The sequence below is a fragment of the Dromaius novaehollandiae genome, chromosome 33 (genome assembly GCF_036370855.1).
Source record: "Dromaius novaehollandiae isolate bDroNov1 chromosome 33, bDroNov1.hap1, whole genome shotgun sequence".
NCBI lineage: Eukaryota > Metazoa > Chordata > Aves > Casuariiformes > Dromaiidae > Dromaius > Dromaius novaehollandiae.
In genome coordinates this window covers 1,381,196-1,396,011 of record NC_088127.1, presented here as the reverse complement: position 1 = coordinate 1,396,011, position 14,816 = coordinate 1,381,196, and the positions used below count along the sequence as shown (strand labels likewise).

At 75.3% G+C, this 14,816-nt stretch overlaps 3 protein-coding genes across 5 annotated transcripts; 2 read left to right on the top strand and 1 right to left on the bottom strand.

Moving 5' to 3' along the window:
* The first annotated feature begins 910 nt into the window (after positions 1-910).
* On the top strand, positions 911-2,812 carry SPC24 (SPC24 component of NDC80 kinetochore complex). Of its 3 annotated transcripts, none has more exons than XM_064499174.1 (6): positions 911-1,049; positions 1,636-1,832; positions 1,912-2,056; positions 2,169-2,261; positions 2,370-2,446; positions 2,546-2,812. In XM_064499174.1, the coding sequence occupies exons 2-6, from the start codon at positions 1,667-1,669 to the stop codon at positions 2,650-2,652; spliced, it is 588 nt and encodes a 195-aa protein (XP_064355244.1). In that variant the 5' UTR covers positions 911-1,049; positions 1,636-1,666; the 3' UTR covers positions 2,653-2,812. The 3 variants fall into 3 exon arrangements, with proteins under 3 accessions (XP_064355244.1, XP_064355245.1, XP_064355246.1); XM_064499175.1 differs by having other exon boundaries at positions 914-1,049; positions 1,657-1,832; XM_064499176.1 differs by lacking the exon at positions 1,636-1,832 and having other exon boundaries at positions 921-1,049.
* A 103-nt stretch (positions 2,813-2,915) lies between these two features.
* On the bottom strand, positions 2,916-8,635 carry KEAP1 (kelch like ECH associated protein 1). Its single transcript, XM_064499173.1, has 6 exons — positions 8,515-8,635; positions 6,969-7,602; positions 5,605-6,290; positions 3,579-3,784; positions 3,312-3,488; positions 2,916-3,227 (listed from the first exon to the last, which is right to left on the bottom strand). Exons 2-6 carry the CDS (start codon positions 7,509-7,511, stop codon positions 3,061-3,063), a joined length of 1,779 nt encoding a protein of 592 aa, XP_064355243.1. The 5' UTR covers positions 7,512-7,602; positions 8,515-8,635; the 3' UTR covers positions 2,916-3,060.
* Positions 8,636-10,513: 1,878 nt separating this feature from the next.
* ATG4D (autophagy related 4D cysteine peptidase) lies at positions 10,514-14,224 on the top strand. Its single transcript, XM_064499201.1, has 10 exons — positions 10,514-10,666; positions 11,775-11,858; positions 11,951-12,124; positions 12,194-12,428; positions 12,520-12,584; positions 12,678-12,826; positions 13,050-13,128; positions 13,205-13,281; positions 13,350-13,469; positions 13,599-14,224. Exons 1-10 carry the CDS (start codon positions 10,540-10,542, stop codon positions 13,773-13,775), a joined length of 1,287 nt encoding a protein of 428 aa, XP_064355271.1. The 5' UTR covers positions 10,514-10,539; the 3' UTR covers positions 13,776-14,224.
* Positions 14,225-14,816: the final 592 nt, after the last annotated feature.

The window sequence follows — 14,816 nt, the reverse complement described above, 5'->3', positions numbered from 1 at the left end:
GCCGCCTCTGAACTCAGTACTGTAGCATTGGGGCCGAGGGCACGGCCCGGGGGGGGGGGATGCGGCGGGCGCCCCGGTTTGGGGGGGGGGCACGGCCGGGGGGGTCGCAGAGCTTTTATTTTTGTACGCGGGGCGTTTCTGTACATACTGTGAATAGCTTGGCCGGGCCCGCGGGCGGGGGGGGCAGGGGCGGCCCCCCGCCGCTGCCCCCCTCCCCGGTGGGGGTCCCGCGCCCCCCCCCACGTGGGGTATATATATTTTTTTCTTCTTCTCTCACTTTCTGGTTGACCGAAGCCGCCGCTGCCGAGCCCCCCCCCCCCCGCCCCCCCCAATAAACCCGGAGAAGGGACCGAGCCTGGGGCGCTCTGTGGGGGGGGGGGGCCTCTGCCGCAGGGAAGGGGATGGGCCTGGACCCCCCCCCCGCGGTTTTGGGGGTGCGATGGGGTAACCACTTGGGGGGGCTGGTAGGTGGGGGGGCATCAGGGCTGGGGGGGCTATTGGGATGGGACTAAGCCCTGGGTTGGGGGGTCCCAGAGGCCGGGGGGGTCCCGAGGTCACCGGGGGGGATGTCGTTCCCTCGCGGCCGCCCGCTGCCCCCCCCCCCCGCCCCGCGCCGGGGCCCAGTGCGCACGCGCGGCGCGGCGGAAGCCGGCGGGGGAGGCGGAAGGGAGCGCGCCTGCGCACTGCGGCGCCGGCGGGCGCGTTCGGCGGCGCGCCTGCGCGCTGCGCCGCGGGGAAGGCGTTGCCCGGATGATGCGCCTGCGCCCTGCGTCACGGGGAAGGCGTTGCCCGGATGATGCGCCTGCGCCCTGCGTCACGGGGAAGGCGTTGCCCGGATGATGCGCCTGCGCCCTGCGTCACGGGGAAGGCGTTGCCCGGATGATGCGCCTGCGCGCTGCGTCACGGATGGCGCGGGGCGGGGAGGCCGGAGCCGCGCCTGCGCGCTGCGCGGCGGGCGGGGTGGCGCATGCGCGGCACCGGCCCCGCCCCGGCCCGTTCAAACGGCGGCGCGCGCGCTCCGCCCCCCCAATCCGGTAACGGGAGAGCAGGTAGGGGGGGCGCGGGGGGGTGAAACCGGGCGGGGAAATAACCAGCCCCCCCCCCACCCCGGGGCCATGGAGGGGGATCTGCGCGCCCCGGGGGTGCTTAGTGCAGGGCCCCGGTGTGTGGGGAGGCCCACCGCCCCCCCCGGGACATCTCCCCCCCACCGTGACAGCCCCGTGGGCCCGTTTGAGCTGCCCTCCTCCCGCTGGGGTATCCCGCGGGGGGTCCCTGCCCTCCAGCCCCCCCCCCCCCAAACCTCAGCCTCTGCCCTCTGTTAACCCCCCCCCCCCCAAATCTGGCCCCATCCCCACGTCTTCCAGCTCGGTGCCCCCCCCCCCCCCAAAAAAAAGAAATCTAGGTTATTTCCCCCTTTCCCAGCCCTTCCTCTGCCCCCCCCAGCCCTCCCTCCTGCGCCCCATAACTCCCCCCCCAGCTGTGGCTCTTCATCCCTCAGCCTTGTCCCCCCCCCCCCCCCAACCTTCAGCTCTGTCCCTCTGCCCAGGTCTTTGCGCCCCCCGTACCCACCTCTGCCCCCAGACCCCAGATCTTGCCCCTTGCCGCCCCCCCCTCACCCCCGAGACCCCCCCGCAGCCCCGCGGACCCCCCCCGCAGCCCCCCCGCCATGCTGAGCGAGCAGATGCAGGAGCTGGAGGAGGTGAGCAAGGAGCTGCTGAAGGTGCTGGCGTCGGACTGGGCCGGCGGCCCGCTGCGCCGCGGCCTGGACCGGCAGGGCCGCGCGCTCGACCGGCTGCTGGGCTCGCAGGGTGCTGCCGCCCAGCTCCTCGGAGGTGCGACCCCCCCCCCCCCGAACCCCCCCGCCCCGCTGCCCCCCGGCGCGGCCCGCGGCATCACCCCCTCCGCCCCCAGAGCTCGGCGCCGCGGAGGAGACGGTGGCGCGGACCCTCCTGGGCCGGGAGACGGAGCTCCAGGAGTCCCTGCGGAGGCTGCGGGACGCGGAAGAGGAGCTGCTCCGGGCGCGGGAGGCCGGTACCAGTCTGCAGGCCGGCAACGGATATCCTTGTCCGGGCGGCGGGGGGCAGCCCCAGCCCTCGTGGGGGCACGGGGGGGGGACGGGGGGGGGGGGGGGGGGCCGCACACAGAGCCGTCTTCCTTCACTGCCCCACTGCCCTGCGGAAGGAGCTGGAGGAGCTGCGGGCGGAGAGCCGGCGCCTGGAGGAGGACACGGGCCGTGAGGACGACACGGCGCCCGTGGCAGCGTGAGTGGGGCTGTCGGGGCGGGGTGGGGCCGAAACGGGGCCCCCCCCGGGAATTGGGGCTGCCCCCCCAGGAGACGGGGCCCCCCCAACCTGCTCCCCACGCCGCAGGTACGTGACGCAGCTCTACTACAAGATCAGCCGCATCGACTGGGACTACGAGGCCGAGCCGACGCAGATCAAAGGCAGTGAGTGTCCCCCCCTCCGTGGCCTTCTTCCCCCCCCAGCTTCCTCCTCCTCCTTCTCCTCTTCTTCCTCCTCCTCTCAGCGCCCCGCTCTCCCCGCAGTTCACTACGGCCCAGAGATCGCGCAGCCCATCGACATCGACGGCAGCCAGCACTCCCGCTGCTTCGTCAGCGACTACCTGTGGAGCCTGGTGCCCACGGCGTGGTGAGGCGGGGGGCCATGCCATGCCGCCCCGGTGTGGGGCCGTGCCGTGGGGCCGTGCCGTGGGGCTGTGCCGCCCCGGCGTGGGGCTGACCCGCGGCTAATCACAAAGGTGTCGTTTATTCATGTAACAACGGGGATCGGGTCATTAAAACCAGTTAACGGGCTGCTGGCCTGGAAGGTTGGCGCGAGGCCGGCTCCCCCGCGGGGAAGGGGGCGGCTGGGGGGGCCGCGGCCCCGCGCGAGCTGTCCGTGCCGGCGCTCCGGCCGCAGTCCGGGGGCACGCGGGGCGCCCCGGCTGCCGCTGGTCCCTGCCGTGCCGCCGTGGGGAGGGGGGAGGCGGCCCCGGGGGCGCTCCCGGGCGGGCGGAGCGGGGCCCCCCCGGCCGTGCGGCGGCCCCACGGCGGCGCCGGCGCTAGCAGGGGCAGTCGGGCTGGTCGACCTGCTTGCGGCAGGGCTCCATGGTGATGGCGACGCCCACGCCGCTGCGCCCCGACGTCATGCGCGTCACCTCCGTCCAGGCGTCCGCGCCGGGGTCGTAGCACTCCACCGAGTCCAGGAACGTGTGGCCGTCGTAGCCGCCTGCGGAGAGCGCCCGGCTTGGCCCGCGTCCGCCGCCCGGCCCGGCCCGGCCCCCCCCCCCCCCCCGGCCCCCCCCGTACGTACCCAGCACGTAGATCTTGCCCTGGTAGACGGTGACGCCCAGGGCGCTGCGCCGGTACCGCATGGGCGCCACGAAGGTCCAGGTGTCGGTCTCCACGTCGTAGCGCTCGGTGCTGTTGAGCTGGTCCGTGCCGTCGTAGCCCCCCATGGCGTAGATGCAGTTGTTGAGGGCGCAGACGCCTGGCGGGGGGCAGAGGCGGGACGGGGGGGTCAGGGGGCTGCCCCGGCGGCCCCCCCCCGCCCGCCCGCCCGCCCCGGGGCCCGGCTCACCGGCGCCGCTGCGGATGGTGGCCATGGGGGCGATGGCCCGCCACGCGTCCCGCTCCGGGTGGTAGCACTCGGCGGAGCTGAGGCGCGCGGTGCCGTCGAAGCCGCCCACGGCGTAGAGCAGGCGGTTGAGCACCGCGACGCCCACGCCGATGCGGCGCGTCAGCATGGGGGCCACCAGCTGCCACTCGTCCCGCTCCGGCTCGTACCTGCGGGGGGGGGGGGGGTGCGGTCAGGGCGCGGGCGGCTGTGGGGCTGCTGCTCGTCCCGCTCTGGCTCCCCCCGTGCCATGGGGCTGCTCCTCATCCCTCTCCAGCTCCCCCGTGCTGGGGGGCTGCTCCTCGCCCCGCTCCGGCTTCCTCATGCCGGGGGGTGAGGCCATGGGGCTGCTCCTCGCCCTTCTCCGGCTTCCCTGCGCTGGGGGGCAAGGCTGTGGGGCTGCTCCTCGCCCTTCTCCGGCTTCCCTGCGCTGGGGGGCAAGGCTGTGGGGCTGCTCCCTGCCCCTCTCCAGCTTCCCTGCGCCGGGGGGGGGGGGGTGAGGTTGTGGGGCTGCTCCTCACCCTGCTTCAGCTTCCCTGCGCCGTGGGGCTGCTCCTTGCCCGTCTCCAGCTTCCCTGCACCAGGGGGTGAGGCCGTGGGGCTGCTCCTCGCCCCTCCGGCTTCCCTGCACCAGCGGGGGTGAGGTTGTGGGGCTGCTTCTCACCCTGATCCGGCTTCCCTGCGCCGGGGGGGGGGGGGGGGGGGTGAGGCTGTGGGGCTGCTCCTCACCCTGCTCCGGCTTCCCAGCGCCGGGGGACAAGGCCGGGAGGCTGCTCCTCACCCCACTCCGGCTGCTCCTTGCCCCCCTCCAGCTTCCCCATGCTGGGGGGCGAGGCCAGGGGGCTTCCCCGTGCCCCACCGCCAGCAGCTCCCTGGGGGGGGCGAGGCTGTGGGGCTGCTCCTCACCCCTCTCCGGCTTCCCCGCGCTGGGGGGTGAGGCTGGGAGGCTGCTCCTCGCCCCTCTGCGGCTCCCCCACACCATGGGGCAAGGCTGTGGGGCTGCTCCTTGCCCCTCTCTGGCTTCATCATGCCCCATAACCAGCAGCTCTCCGTGGGGCGAGGCCGGGGGGGGGGCTGCTCCTCGCCCCTCTACGGCTCCCCCACGCCATGGGGCAAGGCTGTGGGGCTGTTCCTCGCCCCTCTCTGGCTTCATCGTGCCCCATAACCAGCAGCTCTCCGTGGGGCAAGGCCGTGGGGCTGCTCCTTGCCCCTCTCTGGCTTCATCATGCCCCATAACCAGCAGCTCTCCGTGGGGCAAGGCCGTGGGGCTGCTCCTCGCCCCTCTCTGGCTTCATCATGCCCCATAACCAGCAGCTCTCCGTGGGGCAAGGCCGTGGGGCTGCTCCTCGCCCCTCTCTGGCTTCATCATGCCCCATAACCAGCAGCTCTCCGTGGGACGAGGCCGTGGGGCTGCTCCTCGCCCCTCTCTGCCTTCATCATGCCCCATAACCAGCAGCTCTCCGTGGGGCGAGGCCGGGGGGCTGCTCCTTGCCCCTCTCTGGCTTCATCGTGCCCCATAACCAGCAGCTCTCCAGGGGAGTGAGGCCATGGGGCCGCTCCTCGCCCCTCCCCGGCTCCCCCCGCGCCCCACCGCCAGCAGCTCTCCGTGGGGCAAGGCCGGGGGGCTGCTCCTCGCCCCTCTCCGGCTCCCCCATGCCATGGGGCGAGGCCGTGGGGCTGCTCCTCGCCCCTCTCTGGCTTCATCGTGCCCCATAACCAGCAGCTCTCCGTGGGGCGAGGCCGGGGGGCTGCTCCTCGCCCCTCTCTGGCTTCATCGTGCCCCATAACCAGCAGCTCTCCGTGGGGCGAGGCCGGGGGGCCGCTCCTCGCCCCTCCCCGGCTCCCCCGCGCCCCACCGCCAGCAGCTCTCCGTGGGGCGAGCGCGGAGGGGCGCAGGCTCCGGTCGGGCCCCCGACGCCCCCTCGCAGAGCCGGGCTGCCGTCAGCCCCCCCGGCACGGCTCCGGCGCCCCCCCGCCCCGGCACCCTCACCTCTCGACGCTGCTGTGGTGGACGCAGCCGTGCGAGCCCCCCACGGCGTAGATCATGCCGTCGATGACGCCCACGCCGATGCGGTTGCGCGGCACGCTCATGGGCGCGCAGGGCGACCACTGGTTGGTCATGGGGTTGTAGCAGTCGATGGCGTCCGAGTCCGTGTTGCCGTCGGGCGAGTTGTTGCGGCCGCCCACGGCGTAGAAGAGGCCCCCGACCACGCAGCCCGCCAGCCCGCTGCGCGGCACCTGCAGGTCGGCCAGGCGGAGCCAGGAGCCGTCGCGGGGGTTGTAGGCCTCCAGGTAGCTCAGCGACTGGCGGAAGTAGCCGCCGGCCGTGTAGATGAGCTGCCCCACCTTGGGGGCCCGGCAGGGCAGGACCTGCGTGGGCTTGTGCAGCGTCAGGTCCTGGAAGATCTTGGCCAGGTAGTCCTTGCAGCGGGAGTCGGCCTGGAGGAGCTCGCACTTCTGGAGCTGCATCTGGAGGAAGTGGGGCGTGAGGGAGTGGCAGCGCACGGCCTGGAGCAGCGCCTGCACGTAGAGCCGCCGGTTCTCGCAGTCGTACTTCACCCAGTTGATGCAGGCGTGGAAGACCTCGGACTCGCAGCGCACGTTCAGCTCGTCCCGGCTGATGAGCGTCACCAGCTGGCAGTGCGAGAGGTTGAAGAACTCCTCCTGCTTCGCCACCTGCGCGGGGACGGCGCGGGGGTGAGCGCGGCGGCGGCGGGGGGGGGGGGGGACCCCGACGCTCACCCCCGGGCCGGGCTGCCGGAGGAGCCGACCGGAGCGGCAGCGCGGGAGGGGGACGGGGACGTCTCTCGCCCCAGCCCCGAGGGCGCGGGGACAAGGCCGCTGTCACGTGCGGGGACAAGGCCACCGTCACCCCCCGGCTCCGAGCCCTGGGCCGCGCCAGGCGTCACCCGCTCCCGCCGGCAGCCGCCTCCCGGCCTTTCCCCTTTCGGTTTCGCTTTGATCCCGGATGCGCTGCGCTGCCGGCAGGGAGCGGTTCCCGGCCTCCCCCGGGCCTCCCTGGGCCTCCCCCTGGCCGTGGGGCTGGCAGGGGGCCGTGGGGCTGGCAGGGGGCCACACGGGGCGGCTCCCCCCGCCCAGGGCTCCTCGGACCCACTTCAAGCCGCCATCCAGCCGGGCGCGGCCTCGGCAGCCGCCTCGTGCCGACCGGGGGCCAAAACCTCCTTCCAGCGCCGACCGGGGCGGGAAGCAGCCTGAACCGGCACCTCGCCGGTCGCGGAGCCGCGGGGCCCCCGTCACCGGCCCCACGGACCGGCCACGCGCACGGCACCCTCGTGGCCCGCGGGCTGCCGGGGGGGGGGGACGCCGCCCCCCCGCCCCCAGGCCTGCCCTCACCTCGCCGAAGTGCATGTAGATGTACTCGCGGGCCCGCTGGTGCAGCTCGGCGCAGCCGATCTGCTCGGCGAAGTTGGCGATGCCGATGGCGTTGCTGGGGTCGAGCTGCTGCACGAGGAAGTCGCAGCAGGCGCGGACCACGCTGTCGATCTGGTACATGACGGCGCCGTTCATGACGTGCAGCACGCACTTCTCCCCCACCGAGATGGAGGCGGTGTAGGCGAACTCGACGAGGCGCTCCATCACCCGCGGGTGGACGCCCTCGATGGGCACCACCTCCATGGCCTGCTCCCGCAGCCCCGCCGTGAACATGGCCTTGAAGACGGGGCTGCACGAGGCCAGCACCACCTTGTGCGCCTGGAAGTCGGCGGGGGGGGCGTCGCGGTAGCGCACGCGCAGCGTCACGTCGCAGAGCTGCCGGCTGAGGCGCAGCTGGTTCATGATGCCGAAGGCCTGCCGCGTGTGCTCCTCCAGCGTGTAGCTGAAGGAGCGGCCGCCGTGCCGCGACGGCGTCACCTCCGCCTGGCACTCGGGCGCGTACATCACGGGCGCATCGCAGGCCCCCGCCGCCGCGGCGGGCTAGGGGGGCGGCGAGGGCGGCGCGGGGCCCCGCGGCACCACAGCTCCTTCGCGCCTGCGGGGGGGAGGCGAGGGGGGGGGGGTCAGCGGGGGGGTGTACCCACGCCGCCCCCCCCCCCGTCCCCGGGATTCCCCCCCCCAATCCCGGGCCCTGCCCGGCTCCTGCGGCTGCAGCCGCCCCCCAGCAAGGGGGAAACTGAGGCGCGGGGCGGGGGTCCAGGAGCCCTGCCCCCCCTCCCACCCGTAGCACCCTCCCCAGTGATGCCCCCCCATTGCTCCCCCCCACCTTGGGGGGGGCCTGGCCAGGCCAGGCATCATGGGGTGGGGGAATATGGGCCAGAGGGGCCCCCCCGGAGTGATGGGGGACAGGCTGGGGGGGGGCCTGCAAGGCTGGGGGGGGGTGCAGGGAGCCAGACCCCCAAAACCTGACCCCTGCTCAGCCTGGAGGCACAACGGGGGGGGGGGCACCGCCTGGGTACGGATTGGGGGTGCCCCCCCACCTGGGGTTATATGGGGGGGCACCGCCCGGGCACAGATTGGGGGTGCCCCCCCCACACCTGGGGTTACACGAGGGGGGGGCACTGCCTGAGCACAGCTCGGGGGAGGGATTCCTCCCTCCCCTCCCCCCCCCCGGGGACCGGCCTTGTCGACAGGCCCCGCTCCCCCCCCCCCCCCCCCGGCCCGGCGTAAACAAACCACCGCGCGGCCGGAGCGGGGGGGGCGGACACGTCTCCTCCCCTCCCACAAGTCACCAGCACCCGGGGGGCCCCGGGGGGGGGGTCCGGGGCCGGGGGGGGGGGGGGAAGCAGAGGCGGCCCGGGGGGGGGGGGGGCCGGGCCTGCGGCGGGGGGAGGATCCCGGCGGGGCGGAGCCGGGGGGGGGTCCCTGGAGCAGCGTGGGGGGGGGGGGGCTGCCGGGATCGTCCCCGGGGCGGGGGGGTCCCGGGGGGGGCGGGGGGGGCGCTCACCCAGCCATGGCGCGGCCCGGCCCGGCCCCCGGCGCGGCTCCTGGCGGCGGCGCGGCCCGCTGGGGGGGGGGGGGCGGGGGGGGCCGTGACTAAGCAGCGCGCGGCGCCCCCGTCACAATAAGAGTCCGCGCCGGCCACGCCCCCAGGGCCGCCAGGCCACGCCCACTGCCCGCCTGGACACGCCTCTGCCCCGCCTGGCCACGCCCATTCCCGGCCTGGCCACGCCCCTCCGCCGGATGGAACGCGGCGGCGCCAACGTTCGGCGCGGCGGAAGCGGCGCTTCCGGCCGGGCGGGGCGGGGGGGGGGGGGGAGGGATCCCGGCGGGGCGGAAGCGCAGGGGACCCTGGTGGGGCGGGGGGGGGGGGGTACCGGGGGGGGGGTGATGGTCCCCGGCGGCTGCCACCGCCGGGCGTGAGACCCCCCCCCCCCCCGCCGCGGGGACGTCCCCGTGGGGGAGACCCCGTTGTCACGGTGACCGCCATCGCAACGCCCCCCCGCCATGAGGGTGACACCCCCCCCCGCCGCCACCCCCATCGCAGTGCCCCCCGTCCCGGTGACCCCGGGGGCGCGGTGGCGTCCCCGTGACGGTGACGCTGCAGCCCCGGTGACGTCCCGCCACTCCCTTCCCGGCAGCGCCGGGGACGGACGAGGACTTTGCTCCGGCACCAGCTGGGGCCGCCGCGACGCGCCCTGACCCGGGGCCCTGCCGGTGTCACCCCGTCCCGGGGGGGGGCCCTGCCGGTGTCACCCCATCCCGGGGGGGGGGCTCTGCCGGCGTCCCCCCGTGCCTAACGGCTCCCCGGGGACCTTTCCCGGACCCACGTTTCCCTGCCGTGCGTCTGAGTGACCCCCCCGTCGGGTGTGGAGGGGGGGTTATTGCGGACGGGCTCATCACCGGCAGCAATGCGGCGCCCATCACAGCGGGGCCGTGACACCCATGGGGGGCATCGGGACCCCCCCCAAGGACCCCCCCCCACAGTTGGGGTCCCCCTTCCCGCCCCCACTCGGCTCTGCCCCCCCCCAAGCCTCCCTGCTACCCCCGGCCCGGCCAGGGCCCCCCCTCACCCGGGATCCCTCCCAGACCCCCCCATGGAGAGGGATTGCCAGCCCCATGGATCCCCTCCGTGGGGCCAGCGATACCCCCATGGGGCTGGGAATGCCCTCCCTGGGGCCAGCAACGCCTCCGTGGGGCTGGCATCCCCTCTGTGGGGCCAGCAACCCCTCCATGGGGCTGGCAATCCCTCTCCATGGGGCCAGTAAGACCTCCGTGGGGCTGGCACCCTCTTTGTGGGTCTGGCAATCCTTCTGTGGGGCTGGTACCTGTCTCCATGGGGCCAGCAACCCCCCCCCCCATGGGGCTGGTACCCTCTCTGTGGGGCTGGCAGTCCCTCTGTGGGGCCAGCAATCCCTCCATGGGGCCAGCAACCCCTCCATGGGGCTGGTACCCCCTCCATGGGGCCAGCAACCCCTCCATGGGGCTGGCAATCCCTCTCCATGGGGGCAGCAAGACCTCCGTGGGGCTGGCACCTTCCTTGTGGGTCTGGCAATCCTTCTGTGGGGCTGGTACCTGTCTCCATGGGGCCAGCAACCCCCCCCCCATGGGGCTGGTACCCTCTCTGTGGGGCTGGCAGTCCCTCTGTGGGGCCAGCACCCATCCCGTGGGGCCAGCAACCCCTCCATGGGGCCGGCACCCCCTCTATGGGCCCGGCAGTGCCTCCGTGGGGCGGGGCGGGGGGTTCGCGGCGCCCTCCCGCCCCCAACCGGCCCCGCTGACCTCCCCCGGGGCGGCCCCGCCCCTCCCCTCCCTCCCCAGCCAATGAGAGCCGCCGCCGGCAGAGCCGCTTCCGCCCGGCGCGGCGCCGCTTCCGGGTCCCGCGCCCACAGCCAAGATGGCGGCGGGCGCCGGCGCCGGCGGCGGGGCCGGTGCCGCCCGGGCGCCGCCGGGCGCCGCGTGAGCGCCGCGGCCCCGCCCCCGCCGCGGCGGCGCCCCGCCCCCGCCCCCGCCATGCCCGCGCGCCGCCGCCATGAGCTCGGTGTCGCCCGCCTCGGGGCGGCGGGCGGGCGGCGGCCGCGGGCCCCCCCCCGCCGAGCCCGACGAGGGGGCGCGGGTCAAAGGGCGCTTCCTGTCGGCCTGGAACAACGTCAGATACGGTGGGGGCGGGGCCCCGCGCACCGGCCGGGCGGGGGGGGCCCGGGACAGGGGGAAACGGGGGTCCCTGGGGTGGGGGGGGCCGGGGATCGGGGGTCCCCGGGGTGGGAACGGGGGTCCCGGGATGGGGGGGGCCGGGGATCGGGGGTCCCCGGGGTGGGAACGGGGGTCCTGGGATGGGGGGGGCCGGGGATCGGGGGTCCCCGGGGTGGGAACGGGGGTCCTTGGGGTGATAACGGGGGTCCCGAGGTGGAAATGGGGGTCCCGAGATGGGGGGGGCAGGGAATGGGGGTCCCGGGACAGGACAAGGTTGGGGGGGTCTTAGGGAATGGGGGTCCCGGGACAGCACAGGGGGGATAGGGAATGGGGGTCCCGGGACAGGGTTCCCCGGGGCAGCGCAGCACGGGGGGGGAGGGCAAGGAATGGGGGTCCCCCGGGTGGGAACGGGGGTCCCGGGATGGGGGGATGAGGAACGGGGGTCCTGGGATAGGAATGGGGGTCTCTGGGGTGGGAACAGGGGTCCCGGGATGGGGGGGGGGACAGGGAACAGGGGTCCCAGGATAGGAATGAGGATCCCAGGATGGGGAACAGGGGTCCCAGGATGGGGGGGGATGGGGAACAGGGGCCCCTTGGGTGGGAATGGGGGTCCCGGGATGGAGTGGCAGGGAACGGGGTCCCAGGAGGGGAATGGGGGTCCCTGGGGTGGGAATGGGGGTCTCTGGGGTGGGAATGGGGGTCCTGGGGTGGGGGGGACAGAGAATGGGGGTCCCAGGCTGGGGAATGGGGGTCCTGGGGTGGGGGGGACAGACAATGGGGGTCCCAGGATGGGGAATGGGGGTCTCTGGGATGGGAATGGGGGTCTCTGGGGGGGGGAAATGGGGTTCCCGGGATGATAACGGGGGTCCCGGTATGGGGAACGGGGGCCCTGGGGTCGGCGGGATGGGGAAGGGGGGCAGTGCGCCCTGTCCGGAAGGGGGCAGGAGGCCGGGGGTCCCAGGGGGGGTCAGGGGTCCCGGGGGGGTGTCGAGGGTCCCGGGGGGGGTCAGGGGTCCTCAGGGGGGTCCCGGGGGGGGGGCGCAGGCCCCGCTCACCGCTGCTGCCGGCGGCCAGGCTGGGCGGTGAGGCCCAGGACGCACTTCAGCAAGCTCTCGCCGCTGCACCTGCTGGGCCGCGTCTACTGCCTCGCCGCCGAGGGTGAGCGCCCGTCCCCACCCCGGGGGGGCCGTCCCCGCGTCCCCCCCCCCGTCCCCCCCCGCCGCGCGCCCACGGGCCCTGCCGCCCTGCAGAGGACGCGGAGCGCTTCCAGAGGGACTTCGTCTCCCGGCTGTGGCTGACGTACCGGCGGGAGTTCCCGGCGCTGGCGGGCACGCCCTGGACCACCGACTGCGGCTGGGGCTGCATGCTGCGCAGCGGGCAGATGCTGCTGGCGCAGGGGCTGCTGCTGCACCTGCTGGGACGAGGTGAGCGCCGGGGGGGGGAACCCGCCCGTGCCCCCCCCCCGCGCCGCCCTGACCCCCGCCTGGCCCTAGACTGGAGCTGGCGCGACGCCCCGGAGCCGGAGCGCCCGGCCTCTCCCTCGCCGGCCCGCGGCGGCCGTAGCCCGCGGGAGCGCCGGGCGGAGCAGCGGCACCGCGCCGTCGTCGCCGGCTTCGCCGACCACCCCCGGGCGCCCTTCGGCATCCACCGGCTCGTGGAGCTGGGGCGCGGCTCGGGCAAGAGGGCCGGCGACTGGTACGGCCCCGCCATCGTCGCCCACATCCTCAGGTGAGGCGGGGGCTGCCGAGGGGCCCCGGGGGCTGCCGAGGGGCCCCGGGGCGCGGCGGGACCCTCCGGACCCCTCGGCCTCCCCTTGCAGGAGGGCCGTGGAGAGCTGCCCCGAAGCCAGCGGCCTCTCGGTCTACGTCTCTCAGGACTGCACAGGTAGGGGGGCCCGTGGGGGGGGGCACGGAGCTCCCCCCGAGCTGGGGGGGCCACAGGGGGGGGCCGCCGGGCTGAGCCCCCCCCTCCCCGCAGTGTACAAGGGCGACGTGGCCAGGCTGGTGCAGGGCGGTGCCGAGCGGGGCGCCACGGAGCCCGGCGGGCCGCGACGGGCCGTCATCGTCCTGGTGCCGGTGCGGCTGGGCGGCGAGACCCTCAACCCCGTCTACGTCGACTGCGTGAAGGTAGCGGCGCGGCGGAGGCGGCCCCGGGGATCCGGGGGATCCGGGGGATCCTCCCCCCGGGGAGGGCTGGGGAGCGCGATTCCTCCCCCACCAACACCCCGGGAGGCGTCCCACCTGGATCTGCAGCATCCCACCTGGATCTGCGGCATCCCCGGCTCCGCTTGTCCCTCCCAGCAAGATGGAGGCGGCGGCGCCGGCACCGCTGACCCTCTTTTCCCTGCAGGAGCTGCTCAAGCTCAAGTCCTGCGTGGGGATCATCGGCGGGAAGCCCCGGCACTCCCTCTACTTCGTCGGCTTTCAAGGTACCGGCCCTTCTCCTCCCCGCGCGGCGCCGCCTCGCCCCGGGCCGCGGGCCGTGACGCTCTCCCCGCTCCCCAGACGATTTCCTGCTCTACCTGGACCCGCACTACTGCCAGCCGGCCGTGGACACCTCGCGGGAGAACTTCCCCTTGCAGGTGGGTGGGGGCCGCGGGGCCGGCGCGGCCGCCCGCGGAGCGGGGCCGAACCCCCCGTCCCCTCCCAGTCCTTCCACTGCAGCTCCCCGCGGAAAATGGCCTTCGGCAAGATGGACCCCAGCTGCACCATCGGCTTCTACGCCTGCGGCGCGCAGGAGCTGGAGGAGCTGTGCACGGAGCTGAGCCGCGTGAGTGCCCGCGGCAGAACCGCCGCCGCGCCGCTCCGGGGCCGGGAAAGAAGCCGCTCCCGGCGTTCCCGGGAAAGAAGCCGCTCCCGGCGTCCCCCCGCCCTGACCCCGCTCCCTCCCCGGCCGCAGGTCCTGCGCTCCCCCGCGGCCGGGGACAAGTACCCGGTGTTCAGCGTGGCGGAGGGCCACGCGCAGGACCACGGCCTGGACGAGCTCTGCTCGCGCCTCTCGCAGCAGACGGTGCAGCCGCCGCGCAGGCGCCCCAGGGGCAGGAAGCCCAGCGCCGACGACTTCGTCTTCCTCTGAGGGCGGCGGGGACGCGGTCGAGCCGCTGCGGCGGGAGCCGCTTCGTACACTGGATAAACGCGGCGCCGTGGGGCACAGCCGCGGCGCCATGGAGGTGCTGATGCCTCCGGGGGGGCCGGCCCGGAGCCCCCCCCACACACACACCCCCCTCAGGTCTGTTGGTTCACTACTGCACCCGGCCGGCCCCACGGCGCCGGGAGAGCTGGGAACGGAGCTCAGGGCTGACGTTTTCCAGTTCCCAGCGGCCTTTGGCCGGAGGGGGAGGACAAGCCGGCCCCCCCGTTCCTCCCCCCGACCCCCCAGCCCCGGGGGCTGCATCCACTGCGTCACTTTGGGCCGTCACAAGCTGCTCGCGGTGAGGGTCTGGGGTTATTTATTGCCTGTGGCTCCGCTCAGGATCCCCCCCTCTTCCGCCTGTCCGTGTCCTCGGGAATAAAGGTCTACTTGAACCGGCGCGTGGTCAGTCGGGGGCCGCGTCAGTCGGGGGCCGCGTCAGTCGGGGGGTGGCGCGGGCACGTCCCTGCCGTACTGCCGCCGGTACGGGAACGCGTGGTACTGCAGCTCCGGCCACACCACGCGCTGGGCCCCGGCGAGCTCCGGGCGCAGGCGGTAGCCCAGCACCACGGCGCTGTCGGGCTGCCAGGGCCGCAGCTCCTCGGGGGTCTCGGCCGGCCCCACGGGCCCCCCCCGGCGCAGGCAGCGGGCGCGGGCTTGGCGCAGCAGCGCGCACAGGGCCCCCAGGTCCCGGCACAGCCGCACCGCGCCAGCCGGCCCCGCAGCACGGCGCCGAAGAAGCGGTAGAGCCGCACGTCCAGCCAGTTCCAGGCGCGGAGCCGCGCGGCGTCGGCAGGGCTCAGCACGGCCTCGTCGCCGGGCCGGCGGGCGTTGAGCGGCACGAAGGCCAGCTCCTCCAGCCGCAGCCCCAGCCGCTCCCGCGCCAGCAGCAGCGACTCCTCGAAGCGCCCCGCCAGCAGCACCAGCCCGAAGGTCCGGCTCAGCCGCTCCGGCTCCCGCCGCCAGCCGCAGCCCCCCGGCTCCCCG